General features: G+C 41.7%; 3 protein-coding genes across 5 annotated transcripts in view; 2 read left to right on the top strand and 1 right to left on the bottom strand.

The window, feature by feature from the left end:
* itpr2 (inositol 1,4,5-trisphosphate receptor, type 2) overlaps nucleotides 1-6,097 on the top strand; it is a 46,403-nt gene extending 40,306 nt beyond the window's left edge. For all 3 annotated transcript variants that reach the window (XM_061282762.1, XM_061282763.1, XM_061282761.1), the window contains exons 55-57: nucleotides 75-235; nucleotides 3,870-4,031; nucleotides 4,703-6,097. In XM_061282762.1, coding sequence (XP_061138746.1) covers nucleotides 75-235; nucleotides 3,870-4,031; nucleotides 4,703-4,783 — 404 coding nt within the window. In that variant the 3' untranslated portion in view covers nucleotides 4,784-6,097. The remainder of the gene's footprint in view (nucleotides 1-74; nucleotides 236-3,869; nucleotides 4,032-4,702) is intronic.
* A 100-nt stretch (nucleotides 6,098-6,197) lies between these two features.
* Nucleotides 6,198-24,553, top strand: bhlhe41 (basic helix-loop-helix family, member e41). Its single transcript, XM_061284137.1, has 7 exons — nucleotides 6,198-6,321; nucleotides 17,418-17,512; nucleotides 17,822-19,319; nucleotides 19,399-19,465; nucleotides 19,575-19,682; nucleotides 19,780-19,891; nucleotides 20,976-24,553. The coding sequence occupies exons 3-7, from the start codon at nucleotides 19,258-19,260 to the stop codon at nucleotides 21,878-21,880; spliced, it is 1,254 nt and encodes a 417-aa protein (XP_061140121.1). The 5' UTR covers nucleotides 6,198-6,321; nucleotides 17,418-17,512; nucleotides 17,822-19,257; the 3' UTR covers nucleotides 21,881-24,553.
* Nucleotides 9,117-16,451, bottom strand: sspn (sarcospan (Kras oncogene-associated gene)). The gene is made up of 3 exons (XM_061283956.1): nucleotides 16,111-16,451; nucleotides 13,826-13,912; nucleotides 9,117-10,113 (listed from the first exon to the last, which is right to left on the bottom strand). Exons 1-3 carry the CDS (start codon nucleotides 16,330-16,332, stop codon nucleotides 9,760-9,762), a joined length of 663 nt encoding a protein of 220 aa, XP_061139940.1. The 5' UTR covers nucleotides 16,333-16,451; the 3' UTR covers nucleotides 9,117-9,759.
* Nucleotides 24,554-24,620: the final 67 nt, after the last annotated feature.

The following is a 24,620-nucleotide window of genomic DNA, read 5'->3' as shown; positions in this document are numbered from 1 at the left end:
AGTTTTATGGATGTACAAATGATGGTGGAAGAGATGAGGCTATGCTTGCAAGATGATGAAACAATACCTTTCAGGATTGGAAAGAGACAAATTTGACAACAAGACGGTGTCCTTCGAAGAGCACATCATGTCTGAGCACAACATGTGGCATTACCTTTACTTCTTGGTTCTGGTGAGAGTGAAGGATCCCACCGAATACACCGGCCCAGAAAGCTATGTCGCCCAGATGATAGCGGTCAGTATTACATGCACACTCCCCCCCAAAAAAAAAAAAAACATTCCAAATGCCTTCAAATACACTCTATTTCACTAATACAGGACTTTTTTTTCTAGTGTGTTTGCTTTTTGCACCGCCTTCATTAGTGTGAAGACATGTACAGTACGAGTTGTAGATGCCTCTATTGCAGTCACAATCAAAATAGAGACCGAGTCTCTGGCCTATGCCAAGCATAATTTCCTTCTGCTTTTGCTTGACTGGAAAGAGACGTGGTTTCGTTGCTAAGGTAGTCTGCTGAGTTAGCCCTCAGGGATAGAGTGTAGTTAAATAGTAATTAAACCCGGTCCAGCTCTATTAGCGTCAGTGCACCGACTTGCAACACTGACACACGGACCAGAACGTAAAGGAGGTAATGGCAGCTCAAGTTGATATTGTCAGTTAATGGGTTTAAATAAAGCCTTATAGCATAATGGCACGTTTGAGATTAACTTTGATTTTGTGATTGGGCAACGGAATGGTCAAATTATAATGAGCAATTTGCAAGACAAACACATTAAGTTCTATATGCGTCGGCAGGGCTTCAAACTGCTGTTTAAAAAAAAAAAAAAAATTAAAACAAGTGATGAGTTTTCAGTAACTGGTCATCTATGGGAAGTCAGTTACATGAATTTGTCAGTGCAGTTGCAACAGAAGGATTAGAAACTGTGGGTTACAAAGTGACTTGTAAAGACACAGTTCAGATCATTCTATACTAGGACTGTCGCTGAATATTTTTAGAATGGATTTTTCTATTGATTATTCCATCGAAAAATCTGCTAGAAATGTATTTTGCATGAAAGTGCATTACGTAACCATTTTCCCCATTTACTGTTAGTTGGTATTGTTTAGCGATTAAAACAACTGAATAACAATTCAGCAATATCACACGAGAGGAATCAATGTTGTACTCACCAAACGTTTTGAAACTGACTCACCATTGACTCATTACAAGTGAGTAAGACTTCGGTGCATACATTTATTGATATGAGTGCAATGGGTTTGGTGGGACACTGGGTTGAAAAGCATCATTACTCAATGTAGACAGTGAGTGTATAACTTGACTGTGTGTGTGTATGCGCTCGTGTGTGTGTGCATGTGTATGGTGGTGTTTGTGTGTAAAAGGACAGAAGCTATAGGCTCAACAGGTCCTGCAGCAGCCGGATTACATAACCCATCTCAAGTGGCCTGCTAATAGCTCAGCCTGCCTGGCACGTGCTCTCCTGTCCCTTTCACTCTCGTATACAAGCACACAAAACGTTTATTTTGAGACTTTCATTTATCGTACAACACACATGGACGGGCAGAAAATTATAGAATGTGGACAAAAGGGCGGAGTTGGCGGCATAAGAAAAGAGACTGCACAAAGCAGAGGTCAATTTTTGCTCTGTAGGCAAAAATCTATTGACAAATTAATGTTAGAATAGAATAGATAGAATAGATCTTTTTTGTCATTGTCACACATGTACACACATGTTAATGTAAGTTAACATAAATATCTATGTGCAAGAGTGTGAGAGAGAGATTGAACTGAGAAAATTGACGCTATCAACAGATCGTGTGAGGTCAATGTGCCATTGTTGCCATCACTCTCAATTCAGAGATTTGTTGGTCCATTTTCACTCACTAAAAAGCTGGGATTTTTTTTCTTGTAGCAGCACTACATAAAAAATAAAAATACAGTCAGAATTGCCACTCTATATGCGATACCATTTTCGATACTGTGGCAATTATTAAAAAAAAGAAAAGACAAATACTTAAGAAAAAAAAAAACATTTTAAAAACTTTGCGAATGCCCTATAGTATAAATCAAATAAAATTATTAAAATCAGAAATGAAAAGATGTAAAGGAATAAATTTAAAAAAATCAAGACTAGCGATACTTTGCAAAATATTGAAACGTTCGACAACACTGTAATATTGTAATTTGTTTTCACTTAAACAATTGTAAATATTTGTGAAAAATCACTTTTGAGTGTATTGACTAGGTAACAAAATAATTAAAGCTGCCCTGTGCACTGCTGGTTCAACCTGAGGCTCCTGAAAGTCTGGCAATATATCTCTTGCTATTTGCACATGTACAGTACAGTACATTGATGCGATCGTGACTGTAGCAACTGTAAGAAGCACGTGGACATTTGTAAATGCAAGCTCATCTAGGCGTAAGAATTGATCAGTGGAGCAACAGTGGAGCTAAGTCATTCAGGCAAAACGGCACTAAGTAGAAATGAAAAGCAAGAAGATGTCAATCTTCAGATTGCCTACATCCACGTTTCAGTGTGGGTAATGACGGTTTCTTCAACAGAAAAGTGTTGCGTTTCTTAAAAGCCTTTTCAAAGTATACAGAAAGGAAACCTTCCCAGAATTTGAGTTTTTGTGCAAAATCTGTATTTTTCATCCAAACAGTTGCCTTTTAAGAATCCGGCAGGTAGGACCGCTTTTTGAAAATGAAACTAGTCCATCGTCCAAAAAAACGTGCGGATTGCTTATCACTGCTCTCCACAGCGATTTTGTTTTTATTGGTAGAACTCCAAACATTAACTCAGTCATAATCACAGCATTGAATTAAAAAAATCATGCGCTTCTTTGAAAAAAAATGTGTTTACGAAGTCGTCCGCCAACAGCACACCGCATCCTCTACACGAGGCATTTTCAAATTCAGTGTTTTGTTTTGTTGGGGTTATTATTGCACATATTTTACTGGCGTTCACAAGTATCAAGAAAAATGTGCATTCTATGCGTTTGAAAGGATTTCGGCATGAATGTGAGAATGCGGCCCTTGGTTTGCCAGCTCGTCCTCAACATCTCACACTGATCTTTTTTACCATGCCTGAAATATATTCTTACATAAGAGTAGGTGGGAGAATACCTCATTGCTCTCACAGAACACGTGGTGGAGGTGCCAGTCTGATTCCACTCACGACACCATTTAGGTCGTTCTTATCGCAAGTGGCCAATAAATATTACAGCTGATGACAGTTTGTCTGCGTCAAGTCATGTCTCTCCCCCACGACACGTTCATGCAGATGCACACCCACGCATGTGCGTACATTTTGCATTGCAGGTCCAAGTCCATTACGTAATGCCAATGGTTTGTTTTCCTCAACGACTTTTTACCTTCTCCTTTTTTTTTTATGTGTACAACAAAACACGTTTGTTTGGATGAAAACAAAACGCAAATGATGGGTGACAGATGGCAATTTCTACTTGCACAAGTGTATCTTTTCATGCAAGACAAAAAAAATAACAGTACAGCCAATAATGAGGACAGTGACTCATATCTGCATTGAAATGCCTGTTATTATTCAGTGAATGTATGACCACACTTGACCGCAACGCAGAGACAAAAAGGCCATCATGCTCAAGTGCAAAGCAAAAAGCAAGCTTCTGTTCTTAGAGGATGATTTCAGTTCTAAGTTGTTTCCAGCACCTCCATGTTGAGTCTTGCCCTTCAGACTGGCCAAAACTGTGTAGAATCACACCCTGGTTGAGGCCGACTGCCAAAATTGCCACCGCAGCAGTCTCCTTGACATTCTGACTCAGCTCTATTTCGACTGTTATTCACTTCATCCTTCTCACAGTTTCTCTCACTCCCTATCTCTCCTTCATCTCTCAGGAAAAGAACTTGGAGTGGTTCCCCCGCATGAGAGCCATTTCTCTGGTGAGCAACGAGGGGGATAACGAGCAGAATGAGATGCGATTGCTGCAGGAGAAACTGGTGAGCACCGTCACGCTGGTAGCTCAGCTGTCTGCCCAGCTGTCTGAGCTCAAGGAGCAGGTAAAGACCCGTTTTCATCCTCTCCTCATCTGACTATTACTGTACACGCTGTCGTTGGAGCCTCTCTTGACCTAAAAATTATTAGCAGGCTAAGCGGTTAGAGGAAATTGGTGGCCTCACTTCTCCAATGTGACCAAACAGTTATGGGATCTTAATGGTGATACGTTACAAATTTGTTTTTAATTCCCAATTGTCTCAATATGTCTGTGATTCTTGCGTTTGCAATTTGGCTTTAGGCCCCGTCGTATTGCCTGGCGTGAAGTTGAAATGTAACAATCTCTTATTACCAGCACTCACCCTGAGTCAAGTCTCACCTAATGTCCCTGATATAACCCCAATTTGTCAATCCAGCTTTCAGACAGGCTTTGACAGGTTCAAAGTTAGTCTTGGGCCGTGTGAATGACTGCGCTGATGCAAGCGTGACTGATCACCCCTGTCACCTGCCCTCGCCGGCATGTGATCCCGGTCACAGACTTGTCCTTGTTCCTCTTGCGACAGATATGTCAATGAAATGCTCGCCGGGGGAGCATGACGCTTTAAATAAACAAAACAACAAACCCTGTATGCAGTCATGGCTGCCACATCGACCAGCTGATCCCTGTTATTGTGTGTATCATGTCTACTCTGCGTGCAAAGTAAAGCTCCACCACGTGCTTGTGTGTTTTCCACAGATGACTGAACAGAGGAAGCACAAGCAAAGGCAAGGATTATTGGGTCCTCCGCAGGCAAACCATCACATCTCGAATCATTGAGGGTCTCACAACCTTAACACAATGGATGGACACTGTGAGGGAAAAAAAAACAATACAAATTGCAGACGTGCACACCAACAGTGACTCTTCTTCGTTAACAGCTAACAGACGATTAGTCACAAAGTGCCTTTTGTACGACAGCGCTGTCAGTTATGGACCACATCTGTGCTGCTTGGGACCAACTACAGGTTGCCTGCGCACTTCCATGCCGAGTGGGTCGACTGTGAATGATTGAGCGGACTTGGCACGCATCTGCCAGTGTGATATTCGTGTGGCCAACAGAGGGTGAAGGGAGTTGTTATGGTAAGATTAGTTCTTTGCTGTCTCAGCCCGAATGCCTTCGCTTTCTTAAAGTGGAAGTCGACCCCAACATTTTCTTTGCAATATGTTAAATGTGCCCCCGCAAGGCCAAACACGGCATTCTGATTAATATTGCGTTTGTGGAATGTGAGTTAAAATCTGCTAAATTCATCTGTTTTTAGCTATCTCAGGGGGCTGTCATTTTGCCACTTACTGTCAACTGTAAATGACATCACACTTGCCAGGTGAGTTCACAGCCAATCACGACTCCGCTTCAGAAAACTGATGAGCCGTGATTAGTCGTGACCTGTGACCTTACAACTGTGATGTAATTTTCAATCGACAGCAAGTGGCATTATGTCCGCCCCCTGACATGGATAAAAACATGGTGGGTTTTTCCTTTTGAATTCATATTCCACAAATGAAACATTAATCACAACACTGTGTTTAAACTATTTGGGCTGCACGGAACATGTTATTACAAAGAACATTTTGTGGGTTTACTTCGTCTTTAATGTCGTATCCGAAAGTGGACGATTGGTACCAAGATCTGTACTTGGCACTGGGTTAGGAGTTGTCTTTATTCCTTTTAGATTTCTGGTAAGAACCTTTTTAATAACTGGAGTATTATTATATTTTTTTTACATTTGTGAGTCCGAATCTTTGCTGCCTTACTCATCATTGAAAACTGGATTATTGTTTGTTGCACTTTTTCCACACAAAAGGGAGAGACCTGTCCAGTTTGGGCTATTGCCTGTGACTATGATGCATTCACTGCGCCACATCTTTTTCTGATTCATTCAGATTTCCACAAAGTAATAAATGAATGTGAATAAAATGTGTAATTCTTACTTGAAAATGATTTTACGTCTAAATTGTTCTAGGGAATAGCATGTAATAATGACCATAAGGACGTCGATTTTATCGGGACGTCAGATAAGTAATATATGTTTGTGTCTACTACTATTTCTTAATCCATTTGTCTGTATAAATAAAGTGTATACGTAAATGCCATGAAGGCTTATGTGACTTTTTTTCCTACAGTTTGGTTCCAAAACAGCTTTTCTAGAACAGAACTGGACCGTCCTCATTCAGACATAATTGTATTTTAACTTGCGCATTGGGTTACTTCTCTAATATTAGAAATGAAACTGCTGCTGTTTAGTGAGCAGTTTCCTTCATGTTGCCAATGACACAAGAACCCAAGACCAAACCAGAATCTTGAAGCCACTTGCCAGGTATGCTTAAACATGAAAAGTCATTTAATCTTGCCTTATGTTGACCTTGCTATTGACTGGCAACCAGTCCAGGATGTACTCCTCTCTTCTTTAGCTCACCAGCAACCCTAATGATTGTATTATTGAAAATGGATGAATGGGCATCCTTCCGTGTGAGTGGGAGTTCAAAAGAGTCTCCAAATATTCAGTCAAAACCATTATTGAGTAGCTTTTTAACAAAGTACACTGAAAAAAGGTGTTTAATTCATTCAATTTTATTTTGTCAAGAAGTTGCACCAAATAAAATCATCTGGATTCTGATATATTTTTAAATCGACTTAATGTCTGGATTTAGATGGTTTCATTTTGTGCAACCATCTGAAGAAATAAAATTGATTAAATTTAACCCTCAAAAAATGTAATTCTATTCAGTCTTCCACCAAGCACACAGGTTAGTTCAACTTGCTGCTTATTTTTCCAAAATACTCTGCCGATTTTGTAAATTCAATCCATATCCTAGCCAGAAGGCTGCATACTTAACTAATTAGTTCTTTTTACTGGGTTAAGTAAATTTTTACCCGCTTCACTACCCACACTTTCATCCTGAAGTAACTTCCTGAGATTTCAAATGAATATAGATTCACAAGCTGTCATTGTTTTGTTGTGTCTGAAGAGGATTTTTTTCATTGATCAAGGCAGCTTCAAGGAGTAGTTCTCAGGTATCACTGCAGACAACAGTCTAGTGGAGATTATGACCTTAGCAGAAATAGTCCATTAAGACAGTATGACAGGATGATGTCACCAGTCTGAAGAATTGCATACTGCAGCGTGTTATTAGCATCCGCAATATGCTATGACACTAGGGATGCTGATACAAAGCTGTTAATGCTTCACATCTGTCCTTGTGTAACCCAGAAGATGAATGCATCCCGCAGTTGACCTTCTGCAGGGGACCCCGTCTGGTCCCATCCTGCCCCTCCCTTGCCCTCCCCTCCCTTCCTAGCTTCAGTTTGCTGTTTACAGCAGCAGGGCGATGTCTGCTCCTGCTGCCCGTGACAGCCATTAAATTTAGCCCACGTAGAGACACTTTGCTGAGCAGCTGTTACTGCGTAGACAGGACCGATCGAGTACAGCGATCATTGGAATAGCGTGCTGTCAGAGAGCAAAAGCATGCGAGATCCACAACGTCATTGAAAATCACTTTGCGCATAGGACTGAAAAGCTCTCGCACACGACCAACAATCTTTCATATACTACAGTCTCACACACCACTTTTACACACTGCTGACTGTATTTCCACTTGTACACCACTAACACGCCCTCTCACGCACTTCAAAATTTATTGAAATGATTTCACACATGACTGAAACCCTGATAGACACTACCATTTTGTTTTTTCTTTCTACCAATTTCTTTCCAATTCTACGCTACTAAAATACTATGACCTACACGACCAAAATGCTCTCGTAAACTATTTTTATTTTTCCTTTCATACACATAAAAGTAGTGTGTAAGTGTTTCAGTAGTCTGGGTTGGGAAAATGTCATGAATGTAGTATTTGAGAGTCTTTCAGGAGTGTGTGAGAGGAAAATAAATTCTATAGTATTTGTGAAGGTATTTCGATGGTGTGGTAGGAAAAATCTGGCCAATTTCTGAATTCATTTTCTATTGTGCTTCCCTCATTGGAGCTGTCTTTTAAGATTATATTAATTTAGGCTCTAATGAAGCTAACGTGTATCTTTTTGCCAAAAGGGAAGATAGCCTGCCAATGTTGTAGCCAGTGAATGATACACAAGATGGGATGAAATTGAGTGGAAAGCCGAGATTTACATCAGTGGTGCAATCCTTAAAAGTGACACATTTCATCAAATTGCGTAACAAGAGTCTGTGTTTTCCGTTTATAGAGTCACAGTTGTGTCACGAGTCACCAGAAGCAACATTCTGCAGTGTTTTCGATCAAATGACTTTGCATTTGATTGTTAAAGAAGGCGGAAGGTTCTTCCGCAGTGTTTTTTTTTATAAATAAGCACACACTCGTGATGACAGGCATGTGACTTGCTGTGTCTAAGCTTTTTGCTGTCACATAATGTGTCATGACCACAAAACAACATTAGCACAAAGGCGCCAGACCTTTTTAACATTAACGATCAATCAAAATTATTTGAATGTAAACTACTATTGTTGTCATCCTCATGGTTTATAATAGACTTGTGTCGAGCTGTACGCCCCTCACCTCCCAACCTAGACAGTCACGAGAGATGAATTCCAATGCGCCAGAGCTGAGGTAAAGTGTACTAAACGATGATGAATTGCTCTGACAGGACAATCTTTGAGGAAACACTACAGTTCATTCGCTGTGCGAAGTCACACTTGTCACTTCGGAATGAACTGTTAGGATCAGTCAAATACATGTGAGTTTGAATAGAGATCACATTGTCTCTCGCCGATGTCACACGTTAGTCATACGTTTGGTTTCAGGCTTTGAAAGCAGCGCTGACGTTGAAGGAAACCACGAGGTTCTCTTTGTACTATTTTGTTAAAGATTTTAGTTTGCACATCTGATTTGTAAACTACATGCTGGGCCGCCACTCCCTAAATGCAGAACATGGCGTACGACCTCATCCTGCATGGGTTGCACAAGGGGAAACACATTTGCTCAATGGATATGTAGTGCCTTAAAATGAAAGCCCTTTTTGTTTCTTGGAAATCATTATTTTTGAAGATGTGCTTAATGGTGGTGTGGTCACAAACGTTTAGAATCACAACAAATGAAAACCATGTATGCAAGTCGGCGGTGGAAAATACTGGGAATCCCATTTGAAATTTTCAAAAGGTTTTACTTTCATTGTTTGTTCAGTTTGTGTCAACATCACATATACAGAAAATGAACAACACACCATTGAAAACAACACCAAAATAACGTGACGTCTAAGCCATGTAATAATGTCATGAAAAGCAAGACCTTGACTTTCATGCTCGTTTTCGCCTTGGTTTGCTGAGAATGAAAATGTTTCACTCTAGCATGAAAATAGAGAGGCAATTGTACTCTAAAGCAGATGGCACTTTAATCTAAAGTCTAGACCAAAACTAATATTTCACGAGATTAAACACATTTCATGCTTGGTATTACCAACACATTTAAAGCATGGAAATACATTTTGGGATGGAATAATGCAACGCAGAAGTCGAAATCTGTTACACAATGCATGCTTGCATGCTTTTTGTGACACTTCTTAAGTAAATAAGTCTACTCACATCTGCAGAAGTCAAAATCTGTTATAGGATGCATGCTTTTTGTGACATTGAAGTAAATAAGTCGACTCGCTCTCCATCTGCAACATACACAAATGGTACAAAAATGCATTTTTGTATGTAATACAACCATCACACAAGATGGTTGTGACATCACGCTGTAGGGCCAAAGTTGGCGTGTCCGCTGTGATCCGCTCAGTCATCCTGTTAAACCTTGTTCCACTGCTGGAAGGATCCGATTTGAAGGCCAGAGTAGAAGACTTGGTAGCGGTGCTTCCACATGATGAAGACAGCCACAGCACAGACGAAGGTCTGAGCTAGGTTCAGAACAATCTGGAGCAAAAAGTAGAGCAAGAGCGTCTCGGTGATATCCTGACAGTCGTCGACGCCCTCGTAGGTGAAAGTGCGAGCTATGGGGTCACGGGGGTCCAACGTGCACTCGCAGGCATCAGCGGTGGGCAGGCAGCTGAGGCTGCTGGTCTGCACGTGGTGGTATCCAGCAAAGGCCACAACCAAGGTGGATATGACCAGACCGATGGCACACAAGGTAAAGTACAGGAGCTGTGGGCAGGAAGAAAGTGTCACATCATGCATTGTCATTGTGTGAATCCTGACAGATGTGTCAGAAAGCAGCAAATGAGGTTAAAAGGACTCCCAAAGGTTTCATTCCATCATTGTTATGCTGAAAGCGGTAACGAGAAGGCATCTGAGATAATATTGAGTCATGTGTCAGGAAGGATAGCATGTATTCTTTTCTTTCATAGTTCAGCCCAGAAGCTATATTTCTCAGCACACATCTCGAAAAGGATCGCAATTTGATGTTATCATAGGTCCACGATTCTATTGTGGGATCAAAATTCCACGCATTTTGAAATCAACCTTAAAAAGCTGAGCTTCTCTCCTAGAAAGAAACAAATATTCAACTTTTACAGCAAAAAGGCCTGCCATACTTCTGACGTTTGGGGATTAAATTTTGGTTTTGACTTTATTTTGCAGCTTGTATGTTTTTCTCCTATGCTTGTAGTAGTTTTTTTTTTCTCCAAAACTTGCATGCCGTGTTATTTGAAAGTTCCTATATTCGCCCATTGTTGTAATTGTTAGTGTGACTGGATCTTTGTCCCTCCATTGGTTGACAACAAGTCTGGTGAGGAAACGTGCCATCAAATTCCCAAAAAGCAAAGAGATCAGGGCATCCAAACATTTCAGTCATATTGTTGTGATTTCACTTTTGTTACACTCACGGCCCCCATCTATTAACTGGAAGCTGGAATTTAATATAATATGCTATGGCCAATCCGTCATGTATTTCTTGCTTTGGTATTTCATCTTGCCTTGAAGTTTCTAGCTCTTATTATTCTTCCACTTGTTTTCTTACTGCACCTAACTATAGCGTCATAACATTTTAAATCAATCAAGGAGCACAATTTGTGGCAACAGCTGCATGATTACGCTTTTCAATCCAACCATTCTTTTTTTCTGCAAGACTCAAGGGTAGTTAATTGACAATAAAACCTCTGTCCTATTTGCTTTAAGTATCCAAAATTTAAATGGGATCTGATGACTCATCCATGCTATTATGTATTACCTAGATTAATGGTCCAAATAATTTCTGCTTGTATTCATTTTAGAGCATTCATTCGCATGACTTTTTGGGGGGAATTAGAATTCGTTGCCTCTAGTTTGTTTCTGTTTGCAGGCTGTGTTTTGAGCCCAAATCACGTAATCTCTATTCTAAACAATTTCTGGAGGGATATTTATTGCTTGGGGCCCAGACGTTCTCTTGAGATAAAAAAAAAAAAGGTGAATGATTACAGTTTAGTGGGCAAAGGTCATCTTCACTGTGACCTCACAGGACCTGACTTGGAGATATGATAAAATGACTCATGACCCCAAAAATCTGTTTTATGTCGTGTCAAAACAGGCTGCAAACTAGACTTGTAATTATTGCCCGTTTCATAAGAGAACTATACGTACTGCGTGAACAAACCAGTGACCTTAAAGTCCATGCATCTATCACATTTCCAACACCGCTTATCCCGTTCAGGGTCGTGGAGCCAATCTGGGCTGACAATGCGCAAAAGGCGGACTACACCCTGAATTGGTAGCAGGACCTCACAGTCATAAACAGGAATGCCGTTTTAGTGGCTATTGCATGTTCATTTGAAAGAGGTTACCCACAATCCTACAGGGCGAGAGGCGGCCCTCAGATCGAGAACCCCGCCTGTGTCCTGCCTCCTGCATGCACGTGTGTGTTTTGAGCGACCGCCAGTATCTAAAAATACAGTTGTAAAATGTGCCAATGGCTATATGATGTTCATGCAGTTTCACTAGAGCAATAACCCTTAAATTTGATCTTAATCCATCACTTATATAACTGCAGCCCTCACTCGTTGGTGTTTCCTCTCACTTCGAAACTTATGGAGTTATCCAAGATGATGATTCCAAATAGCATTCATGCTAATTTTGGAACAGCCGTGAAATCTGAAGCATGGGCAGATAGAAGGGGGCGCGGTCACAGCAACTGGATTAACTGCAACTGTTTTGGTGGGCCTTTATGCTTGACTTTACATTTGGTGACAGAAAGAAGCCGACTCTTGTGGTTACTTCCCTTCGCTGCATTCATATTGCAAGTCACACCCAATGTTTCATCATCGATTTCAAGAAAATATTCAAGAATACCGTAATTTTCGGACTACAAATCGTGGTTTTTCTCATAGTTTGGGTGGGGGCGACTTATACTCAGGAGCGACTTATATACATATATATGTTTTTTTTTTCCACTTTTTGGGGCATTTTATGGCTGGTGCGATTTATACTCCGGTGCGATTTATAGTTCGAAAATTACGGTAAATACTTTTTGAAATTATTTTTTGCAAAAATGACAAAAAGTATGGGTATGTTGACTGCAGATACTTCCGTTCATTCATTTTCTATACCCAGCCTGGTAAAAACAAAAGCAGCTCACCTATTATCATTATTAGCCTGTTGTTATTTAGTGCAAGGGATTATGTCGATTTTGATCTATGTTAATTTTTTGCCGTTCTTGCATAGTATCAGCATTAAGTTAGGATTTATACATTCTATAGAACATTCCAACAATTTGTAACACTAACTGCTCACCCACGCATACACTATGGATTTCTTTTGTGGCCTTTCTTGCAAAATTACCTCGTAAATCCTTAGAACTCAATGAAAGCAACCTTCATTAAAAGTCTTCTACGAATGTGAGTGCATAAACATGAGATGAATGATGAAGTGAGAACTCTTACTATGCCAATACCACACTATTGTTGTCTTGTTACACAAATGACCACATCGCCCAAACTTCCCTTCCTTCCCTTCTACCTAGCTTTGCAGCTCCTTCCACCTCTCCCTTCCTCCCCTCCCTTCCTGGATTAAGAGTACTACAAGCTTTGCATGATATTAGCCTGATAGGTCAATCGTTAAAATAGACAATCCTACATTATTATGGAGGACCTTTAGTCTGATTGCACATCATAAAAAGTTTTGTCCAGAGATCTATTTGCATGTTGCAGGACAGGCAATGTACTGTGACGGTGCACAATGATGATGGAACTTACATATACGTACATGTTGCTACACAGCACAAACACACTAATAAATGAGATGGGATAAGGTGAGCTGGTAGCAACCTACCCTGCCCATATTGCTCAATTTACCCTGTGGCTACAAATTGACTTTATTATCCACCACAGCTAATATGTTGCACCTTTATGCTACAGTTTTAGCACCCAGTTTTGCAGCTATCTCAAATGATGCATAGAACAAAAAACTATTTACTTTGGTATTTTCACATGCATTATCACATATATGATGGAGTAAATTTACCATTACAAGCAAACTTTATTGCTACTTGCTTTCGACTAAAATTGACATCACAGTTGCCAGGTCTCAAGTCACAACCAATCATGGCTCACCCGGTAACTGTGATGTCATTTTCAGTCGACAGCAAATGGCAAAATGGCTGCCTTTGAGATGGATAAAAACAGGCATAACTCATATTACACAAACGAAACAACACGGTGTTTCGACTAGTTGGGCTGGACAGAACATTCTTACAAAGAAAGTTTGGGGGTTGACTTCCCCCTTTAATTAGCAGCAAGGAGTGGCAGAACCTGATCCTATTTGTTGAACTTACCCCAGCTCCCCTATGCCATTTCAAAGGTTGTAACTAAATTAGAGCATGTCCTTGATATTTGCATGATGGACCCGTCAACATGAACACATCCTGTTTACTCGTGTGCAGACCCACCTTGACAGTGAACTGCAGGGTCGAGCGTTCATTTGGATGATAGGTGACGCAGTACAGGATGAATCCCACAATGGCAACCAAACATAGCTGCAAAACAATAAAAGCATCTTAGTTTCATTAGTTTCATTCTCTTTTAAAGCTAGTAGTCTTGTGTATGCATTTGGTTTGGGTCTTGGAGCACAACACATTGTTTTGCTCGCATGTTGACGACTGCCAGTAATTTATTGCATACTAACTGATGTGATTACATGAGTTGCTCAAACTTCCACAGACGCAGTCTTTCTTTCACACTCTTTCCACATTGCAGTTAGAGTCTTATGACTAACGTGCGGCATCTTATTTTACGGTTATTCCCAGGTTCTTAAGCACTCAACAAGAGTCTCTGGAAAGTTTTTTGATGACCTCAGTGTTTTTCACTTGGATTCGTCTCGTGAGAATCTAACTCGGGACGCCGAGATGTTTTCGACGGCAGATTATATCTTGACTGGACTCTCAGACAGGGCCAAAACAGCCACAAAGGCTGATCTCATTTATTGAGCCAAAAAATAGCAAACATGCTCTCACCAGAAACTTCAGTAGGTAAACCTGCATCAGAAGTGGGTGATTAGGACCAGCTTTAAGTAAAAAGCTGGAGTTGATACTTCAAAACCAAAATATATTTAGTGCTTTTCCTTGAGTAATAAACACACTCTGGTGTTTCCTCCAATATAGAGTGTAACCTGTCAGTATGTCTCATCACAAACCAATAAAGGTTGACAACATATTCACATATTCATCATCACAGTCTGTTAGATACATGTAGCTGTACACACTCGTGCAAATGTTAGTAAAAAGAAATTCTAAATTTATTCCACACTCTTAATTTTTAAAGATACAAGTGTGTGTTCTTTTAATGTTTACAAGTGTACTTCTTTGTTATGAGCTGTAAATAAATATTTCATTATCACTGCTCTCTGTTGTGACAAAGGAAGCTTGTATGATGATGATGATGAAGTCAGTGATGACTCTCGTACACCCAGTGGGGGATCAATTGTTGCTCTATGCCTGCAGGTATGGATGTCAATTATGTGAACAGTTGTTTACGACTAAGAGTGCTCTGATTGAGGGGTGTACAATCCGAGATGTGTTCTTACTTTGGTCCCAAGTCAGGTGGGATGAGCTCCAGCTCCATTGCTATAAGCAATGGAAAATGGATGGATGTTTTTTTCTGACTGAAGTTAGCAATTACTAACTTGGTTGGTTGCCCAGACCTTGGTTGCGCTGGTAATGCTGGGGCAACCTTGCCTTGTTTCTAGTCATTGTTTTAAGTACCGACGCATATTCATGCTTCTTTTCCGTGGTGATTTAAGCGCTTGCCATCATTAGAAAATAAAGCCAGGCGCTGCCAAAATAAATCACAATTTCTACATCGGTGGAATGTGGTGTATTTATTTGGCTGCTTTGTTGGAGAATTTCTCCAAAGACCACATATAGGCTTCACACGACATCATCCTTGGACCAAAGTTGATTTACTCCAAGGGCAAAATCCCTAGAAACAAACTCAGCAATGTTGTTGTTTTTTTCTTCAATATAAAGTACAATGTCATGAGGAGGGGCGTGACCTCTACACTAGAGAGGCCAAGCCACCGCTACGCAAACAAACACAAGCCAACAATATAGGAGGTCAGCCTTCAGGTCCAGAGTTAGCAGTTCTATTGCATATCAAAAAGGAAGGACATTCAATTGAGGACATTGGTATTCAAATTTTGGGTAGTTTGAAAGAGGTGTGGGGGTAGCCATCTACTGTATTCATCCGCGATTCCTGATAATAACAACAAATCCCATGTGACCACAGAGGCCACAACCAACAGACACATCAATAGGAAAACTCCACACGTATGAATAAGAACTAAAGAAGCCTTTTGGATTAAATGTGAATTGGCTTAATCAACCTTTGCAGTTGAACTCTCTGTGCACTTGTGGGCGGACACTCAGAGGAAGTTACTGTCTTGTGACTGTTTTGGTGTAGTGACACTGTGTCACATTGCCACACTGCAAAATGTTTAAGGTCAAAATGGCATGCGATTGTATTATGTTATCAAATAACATACATGGGACATTGTCAGTCGAATCCAAACGAGTTTGACTACGTATTATAGTGTGATCATGCCAGTGTTTTGTTCGTTGAGTGAGGTCGGGGCACTGTTGAAGAGCGTGTGGTGAAAATAGAGATGCAGCAGTAACAAGAAACCACAAGCGTCCATGCAAGGAATGTAGTAGAAGTTGAGCACAAAGACAACGCTTACAATGATCCCAGCCCAGTGCGGTGTCTCTCTGGCCAGAAGTGAAGGACTGATGGCCAGCATGAGGAAAGCCACCACTGTGACAGCTACCCCCAGGAGCAGCTGCGAGAGGGCCACGAGCAGAGGGAAGCGGCACGCTCTGCACTTGTGGTCGTCATCTGGCTTCGGGCTCTCTTCTCTTCTCTTTCCGCAATCCCTCTGCTCTGAGGAACCTTTCTTGCCCATGTCTCCCGTCACTACCTCACGATCCGTACCTCTCAGTCCTCACTACTTTTTTCGGCACTGTTTGAAAACAGCCCAGCTGGGCTGCCTGCTGGCCCCCGGCCTCCCGCCCCCATCTCTTATTCCCCTCCCTGCCCTGGGCTCCTCTCACCATAGCTGCTATTTGGAAACAGAGGAGACGCTGAACTAATATGGAAAACATTTGGAACGGATTCCGTGAGTGGCTCCAGTGCCACATATAGAGCAGGCGGCTCACAGAGGAGTAAAGGAAAAGGAGGGAAGGGCGGCAGAAAGTCTGTCCCAACATACTACTGTGCTGCCATGATCTCAAATATGCTCATTAAAGAAAGGAACGAGTATGTTGACAGGCGCGTGTTCATTCAGTAAAAACGTAATAGTTAAGAAGATTACACTTTTATTCTGTGAGTGGGTGATTGCATCCTTCTTTCCACCACATTGAAGAACCATACGCTCTGATAAAAACAAATCACAACACTCTCGAGTCTATGTGAGGACTCTAAATTGGGTATGGTTGTGAATGTGAATGGTTGTATGTCCACTCCATCTATTACAAACTATTTGGGGTGAGCACATCTGCCTCAGAGGGATGAGGTCTGGGGTTCATGGTTCATGGGGTTTCTCCCACATTCCAAAAACATGCATCTGAGGCGAATTGAAGATCATAAATTGTTCTTAACAGTATGAATGGTCGTTTGGCTTCAGCCTATTGTTAGCTGCATCTTAGTCAGCTTGGATAGTGTCACGTCTCGTCCCCAGCCGTGTTACTATGTGTCTCTGTCTTGGTTTCTGTCTGTGTGCTCGCCCCTCCCCTCCTGTGTGCCCATGATTAGTCTGATTATTCTCACTTTCCTCTTGTTACCTGTCGTGTATATAAGTCCTGTCGGCCCCTCACGCACCGTCCGATCATTGTGTCTTGATGTCGTTTGGTTCCTGTTGTCTCAATTGCTTCACGTCCTTTGTTTGGCGTCCCTGTCGGTTAGCCCTTTTGTTATTTCGTTAAGTCATGTCAGTTTGCCGAGTCTATTAGTTTGTTTTCTCCAATAAGACAAAAACAATTTTAATTTTAGACACGGTGATAAGAAGAAAAGACGAAGAACACCTACAACAACAAGTAAAAGTATAAGAAGACAACGACAACAAAGAAGATGAAGTAGAACAAGAAGTAAGTGCTCAATAAAGGAGTGTAATGCACATGTCTGGGCACACAACTGGGCTGCTGCCATGGTTACAATACACCGCATGAACGCGGGTATGCGTGAACAGAAGCACATGTCCAATATGTGAGCCCCAGACTCTCTTTATCTACATAGTGTAGACTTTATTAAAGACTCAGTTGTCTCTTCTGTGGGTAAAATGTAATAAATCATGCTACTATTGGAAGCCACTGTTTTTTTTTTTTTGTCCATTAGTATTTGCTCACCTGCTTTGACTTGCATATAATGTTATGTGACAATCCGTTCCTAATCTACAGGTTTTAAATGGATGTCAGTCCACCAGGTCCATAAAGACAAAAAGGTTTGGTGTGGATGAACTTGACTGACCTGAACAGAGTCCTTACCTCAACCCAATAAAACACTTCTAGGATGAATTGGAGTGGAGATTGCGAGCCAGGCCTTCTCATCCATGTGTGATCAGAAAGAATGGTGGATAAAAAAAAAGGCCATTAACTCAAACCTGCACATTGTGCTAAGTTTTTTTCAGCATAGTTAGGGCTGTTTTAGCTACAAATGATGGGTGGACATCATGGTAAGACCAATGGATTAAGAATGGGAGTCATATAAACAAGCTAATATCCAACAGGATTTTTTTTTTCAGAACCTCACTGCTCTCGAGGAGATCTGCATGGAGGAATGGACCTGACACCTATGAGTTAATCGAAGCATTTGTGTCCCAGCTCATTCCGGCATCATCCAATAAGTGATCAAATTATCTTTGATGGTTGTTGGAACTGTGTTGCAGTGAAACTAACGAAAAAGGCAAGCTACACTGTGCCACAGCGTCTGAAGCCACAAGAGTGCAGAAAGAAGGTAAACATGAAACTGTACGTTGTCACTGGTCACTTTTATGTCATCCTTCTTGCTACATTATAGGAAGCTGGATTTTTTTTTTGTTTTTGTCATTTCATCAGGGAAATTATAAATCAATTATTATTAACCCAATCGAACAAGTGAATTAATTATGACTGATTCACGCACAGCACTACTAATAGCTCAGAAAAATGCACAGTATGGCCTCTTTAAATACAGAGTCCAAGTGAGTACTTTTCCATTGTAATTTACAAAAGTACATCAGACATGAAAACACCGACTGAGGAAATAAGTCATTTCCAGTTGTGGTGTTTTTTTGGGTGTGTTTTAAAGTGTTAATTATAAGTGGAAGAGATGTAGAATTTAAATCACACGTGACCTGACGACAACTCAATTTATTTGGAACTCATCAAGCATGTGCTCGTTTAGTTGTCGCATGAATCGAGTCTCAGAATGAGTTCAGCCTCCAGCTGTTGCCTCACCGGCTGTGGCTGCAGTAACACGCACGCAAGCGCGCACGCAAGCGCGCACACTAGCACGCACGGACACGCACACGGAGCAGGTTTTAGTGGACTTTGTGCCGTGAGAATACACGTGAGTGGGAAGCCGTTCCCTCGCTGAGTCGCGCGTGCGCTCTTGTTGGCCACAGCGGCAGACGGAAGGCGGCTTTGGGAAGTGGCCGCGGCAGGCAGGGAGGGAGGGAGGGAGCGGGTGCTGGAGGGGGGCGGCGAGACACATCAGCCGCGGACGGAGAAGTGGAGGTATCAGTGTTAGGCGGCGCAGCTCCAAGCAGAGGACACGCACACCGTGTGCACCATCAGCCGCGTGCTTTGAGGAATAACAAACATTTGTGGGCAAGAAAAGCTGCAGGAGACACCTGATGGATGAAAGAATAGCACATTTGCAGGAAAGACACTTCATGGAGCGCGCAGACTTTCTGGGGTGAGCGTGTTTTCTTTTTGCCAAGTCTTAAAAAAAACAAAAAAAAAACAATGTTTGACTCTTCCCACTTGTACTTTAGGGTGGACTACCCCTCTCTGTACATGTGCAAATCCAAAAGGGGAATAAAACGGGAAGATGGTGGCAAGGTGCGGAAATAGAAACATTTTAAAACGTGTTTTCACGATTTAGATACCTTGTCGCAATGGCTATTACGTAACTTTGGAACCCACGTATCGCGTCTTGTTTTTTCCACAGGACGCTTACAAGTTACCACACCGTTTGATAGAGAAAAAGAGGAGGGACCGAATCAATGAATGTATCGGTCAACTGAAGGATCTGCTGCCCGAGCATTTGAAGCTGTCGGTAAGATCAACTTCTAAGAAGTTTAGGTTGCGTGGATAGGGAAAATGTATTTGAATATTAGACATCATGGACTTGTGTTTTGTGTCCACGCACGCAGACGCTGGGCCATTTGGAGAAGGCGGTTGTCCTGGAATTAACCCTGAAACATTTAAACGCATTGACTGCAGTCACGGAGCAGCAGCACCAGAAGATCATTGCTTTGCAAAACGGTAAGATCTGCACGCTTCGCCAAGCCTAATCGATTGTGTACATAAGTGTGGTGATAAAGCACGCGCAGTGGAAAGAAACAAATAATACTTGCACGCACGGGCGCCATTCTGAGTGCAGCAAACGCCGCACGTGCGCTGACACTTGTCGATCACGTGTTGTTGTCGTCTTTATTTTTTTTCTAAATATAATATTTTGTGCGAAATTGCACTTTGTATTGAACTTAAAATTGGTATACATATTGATCTTGCCCCACGGTTGGACTCGTTTGACATTTGACAAAAAAAAAAAAAAAAGTGTTTCAACCATAAATTTGATGACTTTACTAGTGCATGCAGATAAATAACAGCGATGGTGGGAATTCTGAAATGGCGAAAATATACATGTGATGGAACGAAAAGTTTTTTTTCATTCCCTGGGGATTGGGAATGTCAACATGTATAACAGGACAAGAGTGGTCATACATACTGAACATAAAAAGATGGCATTCACATGGCTTGTTTTTTTCCTGTCAGACATGAAAAAAGACATTTTTGATTTATGGTGGTTCAAAAATATTGCAGGACTGGTAGCCAAAAGGTATATTTCAAATCCTACAAGTCTTCCCATATAAGTCATCCCATAGGAGTCCGATGCACTTTCCGCATTGTCTGCCATGTTTTCATACACTCCTGGAAAGATTCTTCCAGGATCATCTACAGCTCTGTCGTTGTAGCCATCATGCTGTCCGCCACATTTTCAAAAGGGAATTTTCTTGATGACCCTCCTTGTGCTCAGATGTTCGGGGCATTGTCATGTCAACTCTCACTTCTTACGCAAATGCTGCTGGATCTCTTTTTGGATGTGCTGGATGATCATCTGGGCCGTACTGAAGGGGAAAACTAGAAGTCTGGGTTTAAAATTCAGGTTTTGTGGGCCTACATTTTTTAGACATACCTCAGGTGTTTTTTCTCCAAAAACAAGTGGTGGATAAAAAAAACCCAGATTTTTTGGAGAAATATTTCAAAATTTGAAGCATGCAGTTCAATGCATGCAAAGAAAGTGAAGAGCATTAGGGTTAAAACGCGATTATTTTTGTTTCAACAGGGGACCGGTCAATGAAGTCGTCCATTCACACCGATGCAGAAGCTTTCCACTCTGGTTTTCAAACGTGCGCCAAGGAAGTCCTCCAGTACCTGAGTCAGTTTGAGAACTGGACAGCGCACGAACAGAGCGGTGCCCAGCTGGTCCAGCACCTCCACAAGGCCCTGGCCAGGGTTCAATCCAGCACGCTCTTCCCCCCGCAGCAGCAGCAGCTCCCCGTCGGCGTCACACCGGATGGGCACAAAGCCGACAACCAGGCCAACTGCGTCCCGGTCATTCAGAGGACCCAAGGCGGGGATCTGACAGAGAATGACACGGACACGGACAGTGGCTACGGGGGTGAGGGGGGCAAGGACAAAGAGTGTGAGCACGGCAACACCTTGCAGGCAGCCAAAGGTGTGAAAATCAAGCAGGAGTTTGGAGACGATCGCCCGGCCAAGAAACCAAAGATGAACTGGTCCGCAAATGGCTCGGGGGCTGCTGATATGGCGTTGATGAACTCGCTGATGGGACTAACCGGAGTGGGACAGCAGACACCAATTTGCATGCCTTTCTACTTCATCAACCCATCAGCCGCTGCCTCGTACATGCCTCTTTTTGATAAAAGCAACATGGAAAAGGGCATGTACCCAGCGGCGGCCCTGGCCTCCCCCTTCCCGTGGCTGTACCCTGCACAAGCATCCGCAGCTGCGGCCGTAGCGGCCGCTGCGGCCTTCCCGAGCTTGTCGGCGCAATTAGGCGCTTCATCTCCGTGCGAGGACCCCCAAATCGACGGCAACACCCACGAGCCTGAGATGAGCTCACCCGAGGACCGTGACGAATGTCCCACGAGTGACGAAGGTGACGACGATGAAGAGAGTGGGATTCACCGGCCACGTGACCAGTCGCCAGTCTGTCAAACCAGTTAACTTGTCTGGATTAGATCGCCTTCATCTTGGAGGCCATACACTCTCATATCAGATGCATTTGTTGTGTGAATGCTGAGAGTCAAGCACCCCTCGCTTAATAGATAATAATATTATATTTATTATTATTACAGTTTGCATGTTCTTCTGAGATCTCGGTCTTTTCACGCATTGCAAAAACACGCACAAAAACCCTAGAGACTAAACACAAGTGAGTCAAGATTTGTCACGTCACTCATACTTCTTTCCATCTAACCAGAACTTTGGCGCCATCTTGTGGTTTTGCACGCAAAATATACGAATAGTTGACCCCCACCCCACATCCTCCTCCCAGTTGATGGCAAATGTTAGGTTTTACTGTGGATAGGAAACCAACTTAATATTTCAATGGATGCTTGTTTTTCTCTATTTGCCCAATGATTGCTGGCGACGGACCCGCGTCTACTCCGTCTCTCTAAATTAACTGACATACACACTGAAGCTCACCTGTGACCCTAATGAAAATAATGGAACTATTATTATTCTATAGCCATTAAATGTGACACTTATTCAGAATGGAAGTCCAATTGTTTCCCCCTGGAAGGTTTTTTACTGAGAAACAAAGATCATCACACTTAGTCGTCAGCCGCACACAAAGTGACAAGGCTTAACACATTGGGAACTGAACCAGATTCTGATTTTGAATGTCACACAGTCCAAATCAAAAATTCCACCTCGCATCTCAAGATTTTGCAACAAAAATATCATTTTTAGATATGACGATACAAATATGTGTATCTTGTTTTACAATCCTACTTTATATTAATAATTGGAAATGTACCTGTGGCTAAAAACCAAAGCACGACAAGTCTGTTGCCGCAATACACCTGTCGTCAATGAATGAGGCGATCATTGCCAAAAATCACTCAAATATTCACGCTGATTTTTTAATTTCTTGTCCATTTCCTCTTCCTGATTCACAGTAATCAGTTTTCTCGTTGACAATCACGCCATGTTGTTTAAAAAAAAAAAAAAAAAAAGCCACTTCGATAAGAACACCAGGGATTGCAGTTGACCCATTGCTGCTCGCTGGTTAGGTGCACAAAGGTCAAGCGCCTAGTGTGGGGGCCAGTCATAGTCAAAGAGCCCAGTCATATTGCTCTGATGTCATCCCATAAGGGGCATGCTTGCACAGTATGTTACACTGTGTTGCATTACTAGTTGCCAAATGTCGTTGCATCTCTCAGCATTCACACAATTTGTAAGGTAACGGCAATTTCTGAGGATGTAATCGAGTATCAATGATGTGGGTCTATGGAGTAGATTTTTGTGTATTATAGCTACCTTGATGGAACACCTCTGACTGTGTGCCTTTTGCACTTACGCTAGATTAATTAATCTGAATGCTCATCGACAATGATTGGCAAAACTGTTGTGTTGCACTGCAGTTAGTTTTGTAACCGCTTTGATAAAATATTCTCAAATGGCAGCATTGATGTCAAATTTTGAGCACTACAAATGCAAGTGCGCAATATCCCAGCTTATCTCTTTGGATGTAAGACGTTGCGAAGGACGTCTGACAAGGTTTGGAACATCTCGCTGCATCTGCTCAGACTGTAAATATTCAAACCCGGTTGAGAGTCGGGGAAGTCATGATGTAAATGTGCACTAGATGGCCTAGATGGCCACAATACCTCACTCCCAGCTTTTTGCGCGGGGTACTCTGAGAGACATTACGGTTCCTCTTAAAACAAATATTGGATACACAAAAAAACTCACACAATCGCCATATAAAAATCAATCAAAGTGAATGACAGTTATATATTTTTTTCCAGAGTCAGTCATGAGTAGGCTCATTCAAGTCCTCAATTGCGGCACTGGAGAAACCTTTCCCTCCACAGCGAGCCGCATAGCCAGCGTATTGTAGGTTCCCCAACTGAGGCGTTTCTGCATTGAGATGCAGTGAGGCTCTTTACCTCCAGGAAGCAATGTAGGATAGCACCTTATAGATCTTTGATATTGAATGTACCTGTATTTTCCAAGCTGTTAACATTTGTAAGTAGGAACAGCGTTTCTCTTTGAGATGTAAAGTGCACTTTTTTTCTGCTTTTACCTCCAAATCCCAAAAAGTCATGAAAAGCCAATAAGTAATTGACCTTTTGTGTTGTTGTCTTGAATCAAACATATGATTTCAAGACAAACCGGGATCGGACGTCATATTCGCAATGGAGTGGGAACTCTTGTCATCTGCCCAATTTAGCTATTAGACTTTTTGATCATATATTGACCCCCACTACAATACGCTTCTGTTATACTGTTATGTAAAATGTTTTTTAATGAAAAAAAAAAAAAGCTGTGTTCACATGACTGTCATTTGAGAGCAATTCCTGCAACTTAAGTGACATTAAGCGTTTTAAGAAAGTTTCTCATGTGATTTACTTTGTATTTTGCAAACATGTTGCTTTTGTAGTTTTCTTCAGCCTGGCTAGCCTCAAATTGGTCATCAACTGTTATAGAAAGTGGCATGTATTTGTGAATGTACTATAAAATGTCTGTCAATGATGTAGATGTCTATTTTTTTTTTTTTTTTTAAGATAAAAATATTTCCCTGAGCAGGTGTTGCACATTTTGTTGCTTTTCACATTATGCTGTTATAAATTATTGCTGATGAATTGAAAAATAAATATAAACACTCAACATTGGACTTTTTCTCTTCAATTGCAGAATGTCTGCTGTGCGTGACGGCAATTTAACAGGTGGAAGG

This window comes from Syngnathus typhle, linkage group LG7, assembly GCF_033458585.1.
Source record: "Syngnathus typhle isolate RoL2023-S1 ecotype Sweden linkage group LG7, RoL_Styp_1.0, whole genome shotgun sequence".
NCBI classification, from domain to species: domain Eukaryota; kingdom Metazoa; phylum Chordata; class Actinopteri; order Syngnathiformes; family Syngnathidae; genus Syngnathus; species Syngnathus typhle.
This window is presented reverse-complemented; position numbering and strand designations above follow the sequence as displayed.

Bases quoted from the DNA above. Each gene is read 5' to 3' on its own strand.
- bhlhe41 (XM_061284137.1), top strand. From the start codon at position 19,258: ATGGATGAAAGAATAGCACATTTGCAGGAAAGACACTTCATGGAGCGC. The intron at 19,466-19,574 runs GTGCGGAAATAG...TTTTTTCCACAG, and splicing joins AACGGGAAGATGGTGGCAAG to GACGCTTACAAGTTACCACA. The intron at 19,892-20,975 runs GTAAGATCTGCA...TTGTTTCAACAG, and splicing joins GATCATTGCTTTGCAAAACG to GGGACCGGTCAATGAAGTCG.
- sspn (XM_061283956.1), bottom strand. From the start codon at position 16,332: ATGGGCAAGAAAGGTTCCTCAGAGCAGAGGGATTGCGGAAAGAGAAGA. The intron at 13,913-16,110 runs GTAAGCGTTGTC...ATTGTTTTGCAG, and splicing joins CGCACTGGGCTGGGATCATT to CTATGTTTGGTTGCCATTGT. The intron at 10,114-13,825 runs GTGGGTCTGCAC...TCCTGCCCACAG, and splicing joins CCCTGCAGTTCACTGTCAAG to CTCCTGTACTTTACCTTGTG.